We start from the raw sequence: 18,962 nt of genomic DNA, 5'->3' as shown, positions 1-18,962 counted from the left end.
ATGGGATATCCACTTTTTTTGGATATCGTAAAATTAGTGCAAAGAAGCCTTCAAGGAGGCAATGTGTCATGGGGTTCTAGGGGGCTGTATATTAGCTGGCACCAGGTTATCTGTGGAACTTGGAAGCAAAAATCGGTCCTTGAGTTCCATGAACCCAGAGTTTCTAGTTTGGAGTGGGACCCAGCATTGGAAATTATTTTTTTAAGTTCTTCTTCCTTCCTTTTTTTTTTTTTTTTTTTTTTTTTTTTGAGTATTTATTTATTTTTAAGAGAGAGACAGAGTGTGAGCAGAGGAGGGGAAGAGAGAGAGGGAGACACAGAACTTGAAGCACGATCCATGCTCTGGGCTGTCAACACAGAGCCCGACGCGGGGCTCGAAATCACGAACTGCGAGATTATGACCTGAGCCGAAATTGGATGCTTAACTGACTGAGCCACACAGGCACCCCTGTTTTTAAGTTCTGAATGGGAAGTTTGGAGACCATTGCTTAGCTGAGGTTTCACTCATCTCCAATCTCTGGAGTATGTATGATCTGTGTGTACATCTGTACATGCTTGCCTTGCAGCATACTGCTGACCCAGGGTATTTTCTGATTTAGCACTTGTGTTTCAGTGTGGGTCCTGGATGAAGCATGATAAGCACCCTTTACAGTTTTCCTGAAGCAGACCCAAGTTGAAATGCAAGTGTGGTAAGCCTCATATAGGGCACACTTAACTGATTTTCTGTCTTTAGTAATATGAAATTAAGCCTTAAGCAGGTTAGGGTCCCATCATGAAATAGAAACCACCTTAACTATTCAATCAAAAAAAATGAGGAAAAAAAAACAACCTGGAGTTGAAAAGGTTGGTAGCAAAAATGGGAAAAGGTAAGGTTCCTGAAAAACCGGTAATTTGTAGGGAAACCCTTAACACAGTATCCAGTGATCCCATCAGTCATTCTGTCCATTTGTAGGTGATACCAATGCCTCTCCACTTACGATCTCACCTGGATCGTGTGTGTGTGTGTGTGCGTGCGCACGTGTGAGAGAGAATATGGAAAAATAGAAAAATTGGCTTATATCTACAAACATATATGTAAAAGAAGCTAGGAGGGGGCACCTAACTGGCTCAGTTGGTGGAGCACATGACTCTTGGTCTTGGGGTTGTGAGTTCAAGCCCCACATTAGGTGTAGAGGTTACTTAAAAATAAGATCTTGTAAAAAAAAAAAAAAAAAAAAAAAAAAAAGTAAACCATCTTGAGAAGAGGGTAATCCCACCTACAAAATGTAAGGAATAAAATATGCGTAGCTGCTACAGTTCTTGTTTCTGTACCAGCTCATGAGACGGTGGCTGATATTTATACAACTTCTTTCCTTCCTACCTGTTCTATGTTCCTTTTGCCCTCCACCAGCCCCTCAGCTGGTGGGGTGACCTGAACCTTCATTCCTGAGGGGTTTGAGTCCTTAGTAGTCCAGAGGTCATCGCAACTTTTGTCTTTGATTAGCTTTCCCCCCCAAGTTCAGGTTTTCTTTTTAATGAAATTTCAAACATACATAGAAGTAGACTCGTGTCTTAGAAGTGTCTGGGAAGGCCCACGATCTGAGTGCCAGCAGATTCTGTGTCTAGTGAGGGCCCTTTTCCTGGTTTGCAGACAGGCATCTTCTTGCTGTGTCCTTGGGTGGCAGAGACATTTCCTGTCTCTTTTTTTTCTTTTATCCATCGTTAGATGTTTCATGTATATAAAGAAGAATTTTTTAAGATTTTTACTCTAATTCCAGTATAGCTAACATGCAGTGTTGTATTAATTTCAGGTGGACAATACAGTGATTTAACAATTCCATACATTACTCAGTGCTCATCCTGGTAAGCGTGCTCTTAATTCCCTTCACCTACTTCACTCATCCCCGCATCGTTTCATGTGTCTTTTGGCCATCTGGATGTCATCTTTAGAGAAATGTCTGTTCGTGTCTTCTGCATATCAGTTCTTTATGCATTTTGGATACTAACCCTTTATCATCTTTTGATCTTTTAAAAATCATCTTTCTTTTCCATTATCAGGGCCCCACCCTCATGACCTACTCTAACCCGAATCACTCCCCAAAAGCCCCATTTCCAAGCACCATCACTAGAGGGTTAGGGCTTCAACATGTGAATCTTGGGGGACACGGTTATAGCAACTAGTGTAACAGACTCCTACCTAACATAACCCAGCTTCAACAATTGATATTTTGCCAATTTTGTTTTAATTATTTCACCTGTTTTTTTCCTTAGACTATTTTAAGACAAATTCTAGACATGTCACTCAAACATTTTAGTGTGCACGGTAACAGATAAGGATGCCTTAAAAAAAAAAAAAAAAACAGACTACATGCAATTATCATGTTAGCAATGTTGATAAAATATCCAAACCCAGTCCATATGTGATTTTCTCAGATTGTCTTAAAGGTGTGTTTTAACAAAAGTTTGAATCAAAATCAAAATGAAGTCCATGGATTTGCATTTGGTTGCAATCCAGTTCCTCCTGAAAATAAGAAGTTGGTGGGAATGCATGCTGGTGCAGCCACTGTGGAAAAAAGTATGGAGGTTCCTCAGAAAACTAAAAATAGAACTACCCTATGACCCAGCAATTGCACTACTAGGCATTTATCCAAGGGATACAGCTGTGCTGTTTCAAAGGGACACATGCACCCCCGTGCTTATAGCAGCACTATCAACAATAGCCAAAGGATGGAAAGAGCCCAAATGGCCATCGATGGATGAACGGATAAAGAAGATGTGGTGTATATACATACATATATACATACACACACACACACACACACGCACACACACACATATGCATACATACACAATGGAGTATTACTCAGCAATCAAAAAGAATGAAATCTTGCCATTTGCAACTATGTGGATGGTACCAGAGGGTATTATGCTAAGCAAAGTTAGAGAAAGACAAAGTATCATATGATTTCATTCATATGAGGACTTTAAGAGACAAAACAGATAAACATAAGGGAAACAAAAATATAAAAACAGGGAGGGGACAAAACAAGAGACTCATAAATATGGAAAACACAGAGGGTTACAGGAGGGGGTACGGGAGGGGGGATGGGCTAAGTGGGTAAGGGGCACTAAGGAATCTACTCCCGAAGTCATTGATGTACTATATACTAACTAATTTGGATGTAAACTAAAATTTTAAAAAATTAAAATATTTTAATATTTACCTAAATGATGACAATATAATATTAAATGAGAAAGCAGGAAAAGATACTATGTATTCAATATAATACACATTTTAACTCATTGAATTTTTTTTTTCAGTAGAATAGTCATTGGCAATTTTAAGTTAAAATAGATATATAAGCAATTTTAAATATACACATTATATAATTACATAAGTTAAAAGGAACTGTATAAAATAAAAAACAGGAAAGGAATACCAGTAAAGGTTATCTTGAGATGATAGGATTTCAGTTGATTTTTATTTTTCAAATTATCTATAGAGAATGTTGTACTTGTAATCAGAATAAAAACTGCTGTTTTTATCTATGTTTTGGGGTTTGCACTGTGAACTAATCTTAAACTTAAGAATGTCTTGATTACTGGGGCGCCTGGGTGGCTCAGTCGGTTAAGCGTCCGACTTAGGCTCAGGTCATGATCTCGCGGTCCGTGAGTTCAAGCCCCATGTTGGGCTCTGTGCTGACAGCTCAGAGCCTGGAGCCTGTTTCAGATTCTGTGTCTCCCTCTCTCTCTGACCCTCCCCCGTTCATGCTCTGTCTCTCTGTCTCAAAAATAAATAAACGTTAAAAAAATTAAAAAAAAAAAAAAAAAAGAACATCTTGATTACTGACTACTTACTGGAATAAATGAAATGAAAAAAATGAAACGAAAAAAATATCCTATATCTATTCATTAAAAAAAAAAAGTTAAAGAAACTGGATCATTTATCCATAGAACATCTCATATTTTGGATTCATTAAGGAGCCTCTTTATAGTGTCAATCTGTTCATCTGTCATATTTTCTGTAAATTAGTAGTCCAATCGAGAGGCTTGACTACATTCAGGTCCCCCCCCCCCCCCCCCAGAATACTGAGTTGTTGACAGGGTGTACGTTGGTGGCATCTTATCAGTCACATAGGCTGGTACCAGTGTCTGGTTTTCCATTTTTCTCCTGTCGAAATTCAGTTGGTTCCACTGCTGCCAAGTTGACCCATTATATTGACCATTCACGTAGCAGTTTTAACATTCCTCAGTGGTCATTGTTTAGGTCCTATTATTGCATTTGTCATTGATAAATAGTGACTTTGGGGGGGAAGGGGGACTTTATTTTGAATAATTTCAGATTTATAAACTTGCAAGACCACTAGAAAGAACTCCAGCATGACTTTCACTCTCAACTGTTAACATCACATCTCCTTTACCAGTTTTTCTTGATAACTAGAGTCAATAATGACTGTCAGTAACTTATTTTACGAACCATTTGGAAGTAAACTGCAGGCGTTATGTCCCTTTACCTCTTACCCGTTTCAGGGCATGCTTCCTTGAAACAAGGACTTTTTTTTTTTCTTTTTAAATAATTTTTTTTTAAGTTTACTTATTTAGTTTTAGAGCATGTACATGAGCAGAGGGGCAGAGACAGAGGGAGAGAAAGAATCCTAAGCAGGCCCTGCACTGTCAGCGCAGAGCCTGATGCGGGGCTTGATCTCATGAACCCATGAGATTATGACCTGAGCCTAAATCAAGAGTCAAGTGCTTAACCAACTGAGCCACCCAGGCACCCCAGGACATTTTCTTTTGTAACCACAGTCTAATTAAAATTAGGACATAAATGATATATTATTAATATCCAGATCATATTTTCCAATTGTTCTGCTAATGTCTTTTATAAAGAAAAAATAAAAAGGTACAGGATGCCATCCATGATCACTTTTGTGTTTAGTGGTCATGTTCCTGAGTGACGGTTCCTCTGTCTGTCTTTGTCTTTCATATCTTGACACAAAGGTGCAGCACAGTTGTTTTGTAGAATGTCCTCAATTTGTGTTTGTCTGCTGTTTTCTCAGGATTTGATTGAGATTGTGCAATTAGGAATAATACAGAAGTTGATGTTACATCCTCGATGTATCCTATCATGAGTACCATGATGTTGGTTTCAGCCATTACTGGTGATTTAATTTTAATCACTTGATTAAGGTGGTGTCTGCGAGGTTTCTCCACCATAGGATTTTTTTTTAATGTTTATTTATTTTTGAGGGGTGGGGGAGGAGCAGAGAGAGAGGGAGACACAGAATCTGAAGCAGGCTCCAGGCTCTGACCTGTCAGTGAAGAGCCCGACGTGGGGCCTGAACTCACAAACCATGAGACTGTGACCTGAGCTGAAGTCGGATGCCCAACCAACTGTGCCACCCAGGCGTTCTGGACTTTTTTTTTTTTAATGGGAGATACTTTGAGACTTTGTAAATACCCATTTCCTCTCAAACTTTTATCGACTAGTTTTACCAGCCATTGATTCTTACTTGAACAATTAATACTTCCCAAGCTTTACTTTTATATTTATTAGCACTCTGCCAAAAGGAAGAGTTTTGCGTGCACACACACACACACACACACACACACACGGCATGTGCACACACTATAGATTATAATCTGATACTATTTTTTCATGCAGATTGTCCATTTGGTGCCCTTCCAAGTTGGCTTTTGGGTCTCTTTGCTGTATCCCCATCATTTTTTGAGTACTTTCTTTGGCATGAGATGTTTTAGGCTCATCACCTACATTTCCTTTCCCAGATTTGGAATTAGCCATTTTCTCTAAGGAGTCTGCTGTTTCTGCAAGGGAGGCCTGAGGGTTTGTGAGTGGAAGAGACTCAGATTTGTTTGAGTCTACCCAAATATCCCCATTTCAAATCTCAAGGTCTCACTCCTTTTCAATCAGTGCATAGGTTTCACCTAAGAGAACTGGCATGGCTGTGAATTTTAGATCGTAATTCTGCAACTCACGAAATTTGGGGCCTGATTTGTAGCCAGTTATGCCCTGTATCTCCACGAATTGAGATATTTTTTTAAGACTGCCATAGAAGTGCTCTAGTTCTCCGATCATGACTTGGCTTTCAAAGTTAAGGCCTGAACTTGTTGTTTTCTGTGAGTACACAATACAGTAAAAAGTAGCCAATTCATTTCACTCTCCTGTTGATCATCATCACCATTATAAACATCAAGTGTAGCATCTAAACTTGGTCTTTTGAGCCTTGTCTTCAATAGGCACTTCATGCAAAACAACTGTAAGTCTTTTTTGTTCTGTTTTGTTAGTGTTTGAGAGAGAGAGAGCTTGCGCGGGGGAAGGGCAAAGAGAGGTGGGCAGAAGATCCCAAGCAGGCTCCACGCTGATAGCAGCGAGCCCTGTGTGGGGCTCTAACTGAGGAACTGTGAGATCATGACCTGAGCCGAAGCCAGACGTTCAACTGGCTGAGCCACCCAGGTGCCCCAAAACAACTACAAATCTTAACATACGGCATGGCATATGTTACCGGATCTAATTTTCTACTGGCAGTGAGGTCTTTCCTGAATTCAAGCTCAAACATGGTGGTGAACTAAATGCAGAAACACATCTTTGAGGGCCTGTTTCTCAGGACCACTCCAGGTGCAAAGCTTTGTACTGGTCAGTGTCTGACTTGGAAACAGAGTTCACTCTAGGTATTTCAAACAGAAGAGATTTAATGCAGGGATATGTTATAAGGATGTCTAAAGGACTGAAGGAGCAAAAGAGAGAAGGGAAGGTTACTTATAAACAGACAACTGCAGCTAGGCAACTGACATCAGCCAGGGCTGGAGAGAGATTACTCAGAGGCCACAACACATTGCTGGGGCTGGATTTCAGCTACCTGGCAAGGACCCAGAGCCTGTACGTCCAACTTCATGTGGCTGCCCCTGAAGCCCCCACCACCTGACCCTTAGTCCCTGATGTTCTTACAGCCAATGCTGCTATAGCCAGGGTCGCTGTCAGAAATCTGAACAGGGGTGCCTGGGTGGCTGTCGGTTGAGTGTCTGATTCTTGATTTTGGCTCAGGTCATGATCCTGGGGTGGTGGGATCAAACTCTGTGCTGTCAGCACAGAGCCTGCTTGGGATTCTCTCTCTCCCTCTCTGCCCCCCTACCCCAAATAGTAAACATTAAAAAAAAACCTGAACAGAAAGAATCATTTTTCCTCACCAAGCTTGCATCTCATAGCAGTGCCTCCCATTGGTAGATGCTAAATGGAAGTCTGCTTAGTAAGGAAGTCTCAGAATGTAATTTGGGGATCTGACTACATTATGTTGTTACGTTACATTTCAGGGCACAGAAAGTTGAAGATAGGAGACTGGGAGCAAAACAGCAACACAAACAAATGAATAAACAAATGAGAAGATGCTCAAAGTTAACTCTATCCCAGAAATCCCAACTGGTTGAATCCAAATACTGAGCTCCTGTTGCATGCTGGGCATGGTGGTGCTAGGCTTTGGAAATGCATTGGGGAACAAAACACAGTCCCTGCTGTCCTGGGATTTACAGTCACAGGGTAGGGATAGACAGCCAATAAGCACTTCATCTAAAGGCACCATTACCTATATCTGACAAAGAATTTTTATCTTGATACACAACACACAAAACAAAAATAAATGTAGAAAGATAGACCACCCTAATAAATGGTCAAAGAAAATCGAGCAGACCGTTCACAAAAGAGGATATTCCTTTGGTCAATAAATACGAAAGGGTGCTCGACTGTGTCAGTCATGGAAATGCAATCTCAATGAGACAACACTACATACCTACAGCTTGGCTAGAAATTAAAAAAAAAAAAAAAAAGGCTGGCAACGTCACCAGGTGTGGCAAAGTGTAGAACAAGGATATGGTCCATTGGAACGAACACTTTGGAATCCTGGTCAGAAACATCTACAGAAGCTAAACGTTATACCTACCCTCTGACCTGGCAATTCTATGGTTAGATTTACAACCAAGAGAAGTTCAAGTATATGTTCATGAAAAGACATGTGTAAGACTATCCATAGGAGCTGTATTCGTGAAAGTTCAGACCTGGAAATCACCTAAATGGCCACATGGATAAAAGAAAGGTTAAAAGTTGTGACATATTGGGACACCTGGGTGGCTTAGTTTGGTGTCCGACTTCAGCTCGAGTCATGATCTCGCAGTTTGGAGTTCGAGCCCCACGTCAGGCTCTGTGCTGACGGCTCGGAGCCTGGAGCCTGTTTCGGATTCTGTGTCTCCCTCTCTCTCTGCCCCTCCCCTGCTCGTGCTCTCTCTCTCAAATATAAACATTTAAAATGAAAAAGTTGTGACATATTTAGATAATTGAATACTATTCAATAAAAGCGAGTGAGCTGCTGCTACATGCAGCAACGTATGGATGAAACTCACAGAATGTTCAACAAAAAAAGCCAGATATAAGGGTTTATATCCCATTTATTTGAAGTTCGAGAGTAGACAAAACTCATCTTTGGTGATAGAAGACAGAATCGTGCTTTGGTGGTATTGAGGGGGTAGAGGCAGGAAGGATCCTGCTGGTGTGCTCGAAATGTTCTGTATTGATTTGGACGGTGTTTCCACTGGTGTATATATGAATAAAAGCTCCACAAGCTGTAAACCTAAGATTTGTGCATTTCACAGTATGTATGTTATTCCTTAGAAAATTACCAACAAAAAAAAGCAAAAGAACTGAGAGTGTCATGTAAATGTAAGTGCTAAGAAGGAATTAAGCGATGTGATGGGTAGATGGGAGGTTGACTGACCAGAGCTGAGGCCTGAATGGCGATGAGGAGGTAGCCACATAATGAGCGGAGGGACTTCCCGTGAGAGGGACAGCAAGTGCAAAGGCCCTGAGGCAGGACCACGTTTGCTGTGTTGGAGGAACATAGTCAAGGCCAATGGACTGGAACACTGTAAGCAGGGCCAAAGCAAGCCTTTATTTAGGGTGGCTTTTTTAAGAGTGAGTGGAAAGCATGAAGGGTATGAGATAAGGGGTGCTGGGTATACTTTCTCAGGAGTAAGGGAGAGAGAAACCTTTGATGACTTTTAATTCTGTGGCTGGGACATCTGGAAGGCCGGACGCTGGGGTTCCACTGACAGCAGGACTGGGGAGGCAGTGGAGTCAGGGTTGGTTTGGACCCTTTAAAGTGGACCTACTTTTTAATATCCCTGGAGTTGTTGGGGGAGGCAGTGGGTGGTGGGGCTGAAGTTGTGCGCCAGCCCCAGGCTAGGCACTCATACCTGGAGCACACAGGTGGCATTTCCAGCTTCAGGCACCTGGGGGAACAGACAGCAAGAAGGAACACAGGGTGTTTGATGACATGAGGTTTTCTGGAAAGAGACTCGAACTGCTGAGGGTTTGGATTGAGACTGTTCTAAAAGTGCTTCTTTAACAAGCTCTCTTGAGTGCTCTCCCCACCAGGCACTGAGCGCCCCAAGGTGAGCAGACTGCCTGGGCTTCCGTGTCCAGAGCCAGAGCCGCAGGCACTGAAATGCAGATCCCAGGGCCCACCTGTGACCTTCTGATGCGGAGTGCTGGAGGCATCTGCATTTTCCAAGTTCCCTGGGTGAGTCTTTTTGCATACTGAAGTTTGAGAATCTCTTACTTCCAGTGGCCGAGGAGTGTGTGTGTGTGTGTGTGTGTGTGTGTGTGTGTGTGAGAGAGAGAGAGAGAGAGAGAGAGAGAGAGAGAGAGAGAGAAAGGGGGGGCAAGGTGGGGGAGAGAGAGGAGAGAGGGAAAGAGAGCAATTTCCTCTTTCTTTCCCTCTCTGAGGGTGGGGCTACTCTGGAGTTCAGGAAAGCAGTCAGTTCTGTAAGCTTTGCTGTGTGTGTGTGTGTGTGTGTGTGTGTGTGCGCGCGCGCGTGCGCGTACACGCTCATGTGTGGGGGGCGGGCACGGTGTCCCAGGAGGACAGAGTTTGCATTGATGAAAACCCTTCCCAGCCCTTTGGTACCTCTTTCCCGCCGCTCTGAAGTTAACCAGCTCCGTCCTCCTGCATCCGGCTCTCCAGCTGCACCAGCTGCACTCGCTCACGGGCCAGGATGGGATTCTGTCTGGCCCTACGCATGGTGCTGCTGCTCCTGTCCGGGGTCCTGGCCCCTGCCGTACTCACAGGTAAGGGTGCTCCCTCGACTCTGCTGCCACCAGCCACCCAGGGCCAAGAAGCGCCTAGAGCCGGATTCTCCACGGCCCACCGGGCAGAAGCAGCCCTTCCCTCACAGAAGGTGGAACCGCCATTTGGGGTGGTTCTTTGGAAGGCTCCTAGGAGACGGGCCGCCAGGAGCCGCGTTGATGTCCTGGGAGTTGTTAGCCGGGGGGACGATGGCCCCCGAAGCAGGAGGGCAATTTAAGCAGCAGGGCCAGGGACGTTAGCTGCCTGGGGGGACATGGGGGTACCCCAGCATGCTAAAATCTGAAGGCTTCCAGTCAGGAAAGGGCACTAGGCACAGGGCAAGCAGCCGAGGGACCAGAGGCCCCAGGCTCCTAGGCAGAAAACCACAGAGCCCTGCCGTTTTACGTTTCAACCCTGCAAGCCCTTCTCTGCTGGCTTTCTGAAATGTCCTTTCAAGAGTGAAGACCCAGGTACAAGTCTCAGCCCGGAAAAAATTCCAGAAAGAGCACAGAGCCTGAGACTCCTTGGCAAAACCATGATGAGGACACTGGACTTGGGCTCTGTACTTAGGTCAAAACGGCTGGGTGTGGGATTAAGTGAGAAGGAAGGTCCCACCAGGCTCAGGGTGGCAGGCTGGCTGGACCTCAGGCCCGGTCCTGGGCATGGCTCTAGGGCCCTCTGCTGGGAAGGGCTGTCCCAGGCCAGCTTCAAAGCCCGAGAGAGAAAAAGCCCAGGTAGTTCACGGATGGTCTTTCTCTGTTGGCTGTGAGGTGGGCCACAGGAGAAACATTTCAGGGCCCTTGTTGGGGGTGGTCCTGGGGCTAGAGGAATGAGTGGGAGGAGAGACCCCCGGAGACCTTCTCTGCAGCACCGACTTTGGGGGGAATGTCTGTGGATCTATAGGAGTGGCAGCTGGATGCCAGCCACACGAGCATGGCCCTGGGGAGAGTTACTGGGGGACGTGAGGCCCGGTGGGACAGCCACACTCAGGCACACACGCCAGGAAGAAGAGGGTGATGGCAAATTGCCTGTGGGCATGCAGGCCCCTCTAGACGTCCTAGGAAGAACCTCTGGTCCTTGGGACTGGTCCTTGCAGATCCCCCACACCCCACCCCAGCCCTGCCTGGTGGTCAAAGTGGGTAGAGGTGAAGGTGCTGGCGCCTGCCTGCCCAGGCTCTGGGACCGTCTGGGGAGCTCCTGTCCAGTTTCTTGTTCCCTGGGTAGCCAGCTCTCCCAGCCCAGGATGCTGGCCAGAGGCCCTGGATCAGACTGCATACACAGCCTGGGTGGGTGGGCTTTGTCCACTGCCACAGGAATGTTTGGGGACGTGTTTGGCATCTCTGGGGCCTCACCCGGCCTCACCTCCCTCCACGTGTCCTACCGAGAACAGGCAGGCCAGCTCCACCCCGGAGTCTTTGGGGTTTTGGCCGGCTGTCATTCTTCCTGCCGTTTGGGGAGGGAGGATGTTTGGGAGCCTCTCGGCTACCCCACTTTGGGCCAGAAGCTCTGAGCAGGTGTGTATAGGGCCCAGCAGGCCCCCTGCCCTTTGCTCGGTGGGCTGGGGTCCTGTGGCAGGCAGGCAGGCAGGCAGGCAGGCAGGCAGGGAAGGAGTGGCCCCGTGGCTGAGCTGCGGGCCCCGCCTGCCGTCCTCCGTCCTCCGTGTTGGTTGCCTGTGGCTGCCGCTGCTGGGTAGGGGGAGCAGGCCAGGTTGAGCAGGCGGGAGGCCAGGCCAGGGATGAAAAGGCCCTTCATGGCTGGCACAAAGGCTGTCTGTGAGCACGGGTGCCTGGCCTCGGGGCCCAGTGGTCAGAGTGAGTGTTAAACCTATTTACCGAAAGGCAGGGCGGTGGAGGCGGTGCCCTTGGCGGTGTCCCCAGGCCCCTTACTTGTCCTGGTTTCCTTGGTCAGAGTCGCAGGACGTTGCTAACTCTGGCCTTTGGAGCTTAGATGTCCTCGCAGGTCCCCCGTGGGGTTCTCAGCTCACCTTCCGTGCCCGTGGGCTCATGTCTTTGTTCACGCAGGGCCCTCTGCCCGTCTTGCTTTCCCTCATCTTCGCTTGTCTGCAGACGGGGCCTCCTGCTGGCAAACTCCCTGACAACTTCTTCTGTTTATGGCTCCCCCAACATAGATTTGGGGGCAAAGGGGGTTATTGCCTTTAAACGTTGTTTTTCCCTTTTACTACAGCAAGTTGAGAAAATACAGAGACAGGTAGGTGCGCGTAAGAAAACGCTTTGGCCCCTTCCTGGCGGCTGTACTGCCTTCGCCGGAAGGCTGGTGGCCGAGTCCAGGTTGCAGTTCTGGGCTGTGTATGCTGCTGGGCCACCCCCCTGGGCTTGCAGGGAGCTGGCAGGCCTTTGGGACGCTGGATATTTGGGTGCAGGTGAGCCCTGGGCCAGCCTTTGGGGGTCTCCCACGATGGTCAGCTGCGGCAAATGGACAGCACACAGATCTGCCCGGCCCGTGTCCGGCAGGGCGCCGGGGGCCAAGGCGGCAGCTGGTGATGGCAATGACAGCACAGTTACAACTTGTGGAGGCCACGAGAGGCATGGCCCAATCCCCATTTCACAGACTGGGAAGTGAAGTCGGGGAGAGGGGAGCAGAGTCAGCCTGCTGGGGTCCCGGGGTGACGACGTGACGGACCCAGCCCTCTTGATTTGGAAACCCATGGGTTCCAAACCCCCTAAAGCTTCAGGGACTGGTTGAGTGTCGGAGGAGGGGTTGGAGGGGGGTACACGCAGCAGGGATGAGGCGGCCTGGGCCAGTGTGTCTGGCAAGGAGAATCCAGGCTTCTGTGGGGAGCCACAGAGTAGGGCTGGGTTACTGGGAGCTGAAGGGGAGAAGGCCTGGGTGTGTCCCCAACTGCCCTGCTCTGAGGGCCCACTCTCCTCCAGAGATGGCTTCTGAGCTCTGGCAGAGGGCAAAAGTAGATGCTTACCTGGGCCTACTCCAGGCAGCTGAATCCTCAGATGCCACCCAGGTTGGCTGGGCCTGGTCCCCAGTAGCCCTGTGGTGGCTTCCCTGTTGCCGGTGTATGGAGAGCAAGTGAGGGCCAGTGGTTTGTCTGTTTATCTGGGAAGGTAGGCATTCTGTGAGCCCCACACTTCAGGGCCTAAGGGGTGGGCATTTTTCTTTGGCCTAGCCCCCGGGAGCCTGAGGCAAGCGTGTCTGGGGGCCTGGCACTTTCCATAGCAGCTAAGAGGCTTGCAGACCCCTGCCCTCCCAGGCAGTAACAGAGGACGCCCGACAGGGTTGCTTCCCCACTCCGCACAGCGTGGTCTTTGCAGCTGGTGGGAGGCCAGGGGGGCCCCCAGACATGGGCACTGCGGTTCAGCCTCAGGTCCTTCGGGTGGGAAGCTTCCCCTACACTGGGTGCCAGGGACCTTCTGCCCCCAGGAGGGCTCCTTGCCAGGGCTGTTTTCTGAACAGGGATGCTGGCTGGGGTAACCCCTGGGGAATAGGACAGTGGTCCCGGTCTGCAGGCTGAGCCTCAGAACTGACCCAGCCCAGGCCTGGGAGAGGCTGCAGGGACAGGGGGTCTTGGGGAGTCTTGTACAGTTGGGGGAAAGATTTTAAGTTGACAGCAAACTTGCAAGGATAATCCAGTGAGCTCTGGTACACTCTGCTTAGATTCACTTTGGCCATAGTTGCTCTTCCTGTCTCTGTCTGACCCCGCCCCCACCCCCAATCTGAATGCTGACCAGTCTAGAGTAAGTTGTAGATGTCATGCCTTTCTGCCCCAAAATGCTTCTAAGAACAAGGATATTTTCTCACATAACCGGTCAGTTACCCAAGATGAGACACGGACATCGATACAGCACTGTTATCTAAGCTACATATTCACACTTCCCCAGTAGAGCCCGGGGTGCCTTTATCCAGGAATACGTGCTGCATTCTCACATCCTTACTTACAAGTCTCTTACTTGGAACAGTTCCTCAACCTTTCTTTGTCTTTCCTGACCTGGATGTTTTAGAAAGCACAGTTAATTTAAGACTGGCCCTGAATTTGGGCTTGGCGGATGTCTCCTTGCGATTTGCCCCAGGTGGGCACTGTTAGCAGGAAAGACCCAGAGCAGCCCCCCTCTGGAAGCCGGCGAGTCTGTAAGCAGCTTGGCTCTGGCCCGTCTGTGCCAGAGGGAGTTCTCAGGGGTGACGCCTGTGGAGGAAACGGTGCCCCAGGGGCCTGCGGGTGGGTGGCTGGGGCCGCGTTAACTCCACAACCTCCCTGGCTTACCCCTGGGAATTGCATCCTGTTGTTGCATCCTCCGGGGGGGCTTCCCGCTCCCGGCAGCACCCCGCGCAGTGCCCGCCTGAGCCTGGGTTTCCTCAGCTCTGAAGCAGGGATACGACCGTTCCCGGCCACGGAGCAGCTGGAGTCCGCGAGGTGGTGCCGTGCTGCCCGCACTACCCTAAGGACGATGTGGGGGCTGGGCATCCCTGGGTCACAATCGAGATTAGGCGCTGGCGAGCCCTGACCCTGCCAAAGCCCCCCCAGGGCTGGGGTGGGAAGGCGTGGAGACTGCCGGCCATTCTGGTCTTGACCGTTAAACTGGGCGCTGGGGCCTCCTGTCGGGGATGGACGGATGTGGGCCCAGGGTTCGGGAAGTGCCGTGGGGCTCCTCAGACCAGGACCCTTGGTGGGGAGGGGAGCGCAATTGGCAGGGCGGAGGTGGGGATATGGGGCTGGGGCTAGCACCCAGGCCTCTGAGTCTCAGCCTGCCCAGGTCCTCCACACCTTGCTAACTCCCACCCCACGAGCAGAGAAAGGCTCCTGCAGAAAACACGGCACAGGGATTGATGTGCTGACTGAGCCCCAGCTTGTGTGGGGACAGGGGAGCGGCTCCCTTTTCTCGGGGCTTCCCTTACCCTGACCACAGACACCCCTGCGCACCCCTCTGGCCCTGTTCTCTCTGGAAGCAGCGATATGCTGGCATCACAGTTTCTCAAGATCTAGAGCCCCCTTGGGGTTTCAGCCTTGGGACACGGGGTGTGTGTGGGCGCCGGGCCCGTGGCCTGCCGGCTGCGTGGCTCTGCCCGGGTGAGGACAAGGGAGGGGGCGCAGGTCTGACTGCTCCTGGGCTGTGGAGTTTGCCTCCCCTCCCCACCTCCTGCAACAGTAGCCTCGTGGGGCTCTGGGGAGGCAGGGACCCTGGTTCCCGCAAGGAGAGTTGCCTCATCTCCCCGGCCTCTTCTCCAGGGCGAAGGCGGACCCCTGCCTGCCTCGCACGGGAAGGGGGCCCCTCGCCAGTGTCATCTCACCCAGGCCTACAGGGCCCTGCAGTTCAGATGGGGGACCGCAGTCCGTGCTGGGAGAGGTGAAGTGCCCCTGCTGCGGGCTCAGGCTCCTCACGGCCGTCTGCCGAGAGAACCCGTTGGTGCCCTCCTCCACCTCCCGGTCTGTCTTCGCTGCAGCCCGGCCGCAATAAGCCCTCCGGGAGGGCCAGTGCAGCGCCCACCCCACAGTCCCGCACACAGCGCCACCTCCGCGGCCGGTTAACCGCGCGGGGCCACGTCCCCGTCGGCCCCGCCGCCTGCGCCCCAGGGCCTCAGCGCCTGTCCTTGGCCTTGCAGCCGAGGGCCCGCAGGAGCCCGCGCCCACCCTGTGGAACGAGCCCGCCGAGCTGCCGTCGGGAGAAGACCCCGTGGAGAGCACCAGCCCCGCCCGGGAGCCCGAGGCCACCGGGCCCCCGGCCCCCACCGCCGCGCCGAGCCCCGAGGACAGCACGGCGCGGGAGCGTCTGGACCAGGGTGGCGGTACGCGCGGGCCCGGCGGGCGGGCGGGGGCGGGGGCGCGGGCGCGGCGGGGGCCGCGGGGCTGACCTGCCGCCCTCCGTCCTCCGCAGGCTCGCTGGGGCCCGGCGCCATCGCGGCCATCGTCATCGCCGCCCTGCTGGCCACCTGCGTGGTGCTGGCGCTCGTGGTCGTCGCGCTGAGAAAGTTTTCCGCCTCCTGAAGCGAATAAAGGGGCCGCGCCCCCGCCGCGGCGCGACTCGGCTCTACCCTCGGTGGCGCCCCGGTGTCTCGAGTGTGTCCGCGCGTCCGCGTGGGGGCGAGCGGGGCGGGCGACGACTCGCACCACGTGCGCGCGGGGCCGCCAGCAGGAACCGCGAGTGCTCGCGTGGGGTCCCCCGCCCCCCAGCACAGCCCCGGTCCCCACACCCCCTCCCCGTCCCAGCCCCTGTCCCGAGAAGTGCCCGGGGCCCGCCCCTTGCGCTCCCGCTCGGACTCAAGCGTGGCCGCGGGCGCAGGAGAGGGGCCGAGCCGTCGGGGCTCCCAGCCCAAGGCTGGATTATTTTGGGGCCCGATCTGGCCAGCCGGGCCCCATCTGCGGAGCTCCAGACCCGCCCCGCCAGCGTCCCCAGGAACCCCTCCGCCCCAGGGAGCCGCAGGAGCAACCCGGTTCCCAGACCGACCGCAGCCCCAGGCTGCCTCCCTCCTCCCAGCAGCTTGGCCCCGGCCCTCAGTTCTTGGTCACGTCTTTTGTTTTCCGTGCTTCCTGGGAAACCTAGCTTTTATAATTTAGAAGGAGATTTAAAATAGAGGCTGAGCTGCTCGGAGCACAGCAGGGAAGAAGCCAGAACTGCGTCCCTTTGGAGTGAAATAGAAGACTGGAGGCCCGGAGGAGGGGCCGTCTGCGCACCCCGGGATGCACCCCGGGATGGTTTGATAGCCAGGGCCCTGGGCGGCCTGTGCGTGGTGCCGGTGCAGGGAAGCTGTTCGTCCTCTTCTTTCTCTGCTCTTTGTAGCAACTCTTTTGTCTTCATTGGCTTCTCTGAGCTCCCGACCACGCCTGCTCCAGCTAAGACCAGTGTCCTCCCCCCTCCTCGATACTCCAGAAGAGCACTCGCTATTATAAAAGTTTCTGCTATTATAAAGGACTGTTGTAAACCCGACCAGCTTTCATGCAGCGGTTTACATGACTTCATTGCACACAACCTCGTAACCAAAGCCCTAGTCGGCACAGATGATCCAAATCAGCATGCTTCAAAAAGATAAACTGGACAAGGGCCAGAACCAACGGTCACTCCCTCCCCTTTGCCCTAAGGTCCCCGCCCCCAAGAGCAGCACAGGGCTCAGGAACGGCCCCTCTCCCCCTCTGCCCACTCTTGGGAGCCTTGAGTGGGGGTCTTCCCCCTGGGGGTGTAGCAGAGGCCCCACGAGCATCAGTCCGTCACTGAGCCAGAGTGTTGCACGTCTGCATCCTCAGAAATCCATCCAATTCTCAAAGGGTCTGAGGTCTCAAGAATGCCAAGAGCCATGCTGTGGCCTGTGGGAAAAAGGCTACGAAGTCCCACTTGACCCAAATCCCGGGCTTCTAACGAAAGGCCTGTTCTGGCACGGAGCAGAGTGCATCCCGGCAGAAAGAGTGTGGTCCCAGGTAGCGCTGGGCAGGGTCAGATTCCAGGCCCGCCACACTCTGGGACAGAACCAGGAGTGGGGCTGGGGTATCTGTGAGGGTTACCTGGGCTGGGGGAGGAGCTGCAGCCTTCGGGGGAACTTGCTAGCACCAAAAGTCGTGGGAAGCAGTGCCCGAGGTATGAAGCCCCAGCCCCATGCCTGGTGTTAGACATCCTGTGGGACCACCACCCACCGATACCTCAGTCCCACTGTGGTTTTCCAAACACGAGTTCTCGCTTCCACTGCGGCAGAAGGGTGTCCCCGACTCCCTCAAATTGCCTCTTCCGTTTCTGGAATCCATTGGTGGAGCCCCAAATCTCCGTCCATTCTGAGATCCTGACCCTGGCTGCTTTTCCTTATCCTGGAAGCCATCTCAACCCCTTCCTTCAGGACCTGCCTCCTCCATTAGCCTTGAAAGGAGTTCTTCTCTCCCTGCCCAGACCCAAACACCTCGTTCCCGTGTGCGGCAAGGCAATAAAGAGTAGACCTTTACCTCCTTTATTTTATACATGATGCTTCTTTTAATGCAGCCAAAAATGATATTTGCTTTTCTCGGAACCAAAACCGATACAGGATGCAGTGACCAATTCATTCCTTACAACACCTGGGCTCCTGAAGGGGCCAGAAGACACAAGTTACATCCAGCTTGTCAGGGAGCCAGAGGTGGCGTGGGCCCTCGGCCAAGCTCTGGTAGGCCTGCTGTGAAGCAGGGCCTGGCCGTGCAGCCAGAGGCTGGCGGAGGCTTGGGGAGGGGAGGACAGAGGCATTTGGTCTCTTGGTCCTTTGAACTGGAGACCAAGGGCTGCTCAGCAAGCTCAGGCAAAGGGCGGGCCATCTGCACGCACGCACAGAGGATTCCGATGGCTTCCAGGGGAGAGAAGGACATGTGCGGGCGGTCACGACAGTCCTTCCACCCTGCCCTCGGCCAGGGACACCCCCGGTCTGGGGCTTCCTCCAGCGCCTGGGGAGGCGCCGACGCACCTCCACCCCCTCTGAGAGACAAGAGGGACAGGTGGCATAATACTGTTGAAAATACACTTTCTCGTTTACAAATGCAGCAGAGGAAGGACGTAGGCGCCCCTTCTCCCGTTTGCAAGCAAGGGGGCCGAGACGCACGTGGCAGGGGGAGGGGCGGGGTGACTCCCGCGCGAGGCGCTTGCCGTCCCCAGAGCCCTCCACCATCTGTCGGGGGCTGCCTGCCCCGCGGCGCTGCTCCAGACCGCCCACGTCCTTCCCCCAGGCTGGCGGCCGGGGCCGGGGGTCATTGCCGATTTCGACTGCCCAGCTTCCTGCGGTCCTTATTCTGGCTGCGCTGAGGGTCGTCCATCTTGTGGACACGGAAACATTCTTTGAGGTTCTGGGACCGGATCTTGGGATTCAGGATCTCCTCAGTCATGGAGCTGGGGAACCAGCCTCTCTCCTGGTCATGCAGACGCTCGCCAAAGATCCACCCTGTGTA

General features: G+C 51.7%; 2 protein-coding genes across 5 annotated transcripts in view; one reads left to right on the top strand and one right to left on the bottom strand.

Annotated features, from left to right (window-relative positions):
- Positions 1–1,890: 1,890 nt before the first annotated feature.
- Positions 1,891–16,948, top strand: SNORC (secondary ossification center associated regulator of chondrocyte maturation). 2 transcript variants are annotated; one of them, XM_081796330.1, is made up of 4 exons: positions 1,891–9,562; positions 9,939–10,110; positions 15,677–15,859; positions 15,949–16,948. In XM_081796330.1, exons 2-4 carry the CDS (start codon positions 10,038–10,040, stop codon positions 16,056–16,058), a joined length of 366 nt encoding a protein of 121 aa, XP_081652456.1. In that variant the 5' UTR covers positions 1,891–9,562; positions 9,939–10,037; the 3' UTR covers positions 16,059–16,948. The 2 variants fall into 2 exon arrangements, with proteins under 2 accessions (XP_081652456.1, XP_060480173.1); XM_060624190.3 differs by lacking the exon at positions 1,891–9,562 and having other exon boundaries at positions 9,736–10,110.
- Positions 16,949–18,000: 1,052 nt separating this feature from the next.
- The window catches only part of NGEF (neuronal guanine nucleotide exchange factor), a 109,817-nt gene continuing 108,855 nt past the window's right edge, over positions 18,001–18,962 (bottom strand). For all 3 annotated transcript variants that reach the window (XM_060624176.3, XM_060624177.3, XM_060624178.3), the window contains one exon: positions 18,001–18,955. In XM_060624176.3, the coding sequence (XP_060480159.2) occupies positions 18,765–18,955 (191 nt within the window). In that variant the 3' untranslated portion in view covers positions 18,001–18,764. The remainder of the gene's footprint in view (positions 18,956–18,962) is intronic.

The sequence above is a fragment of the Panthera onca genome, chromosome C1, assembly GCF_046562875.1.
Source record: "Panthera onca isolate mPanOnc1 chromosome C1, mPanOnc1 haplotype 2, whole genome shotgun sequence".
Classification (NCBI taxonomy): Eukaryota; Metazoa; Chordata; class Mammalia; order Carnivora; family Felidae; genus Panthera; species Panthera onca.
The sequence above is the reverse complement of the archived record's forward strand: the minus strand, read 5'-3'. Positions and strand labels throughout refer to the sequence as shown.

Bases quoted from the DNA above. Each gene is read 5' to 3' on its own strand.
- SNORC (XM_081796330.1), top strand. From the start codon at position 10,038: ATGGGATTCTGTCTGGCCCTACGCATGGTGCTGCTGCTCCTGTCCGGG. The intron at 10,111-15,676 runs GTAAGGGTGCTC...TTGGCCTTGCAG, and splicing joins GGCCCCTGCCGTACTCACAG to CCGAGGGCCCGCAGGAGCCC. The intron at 15,860-15,948 runs GTACGCGCGGGC...CGTCCTCCGCAG, and splicing joins GCGTCTGGACCAGGGTGGCG to GCTCGCTGGGGCCCGGCGCC.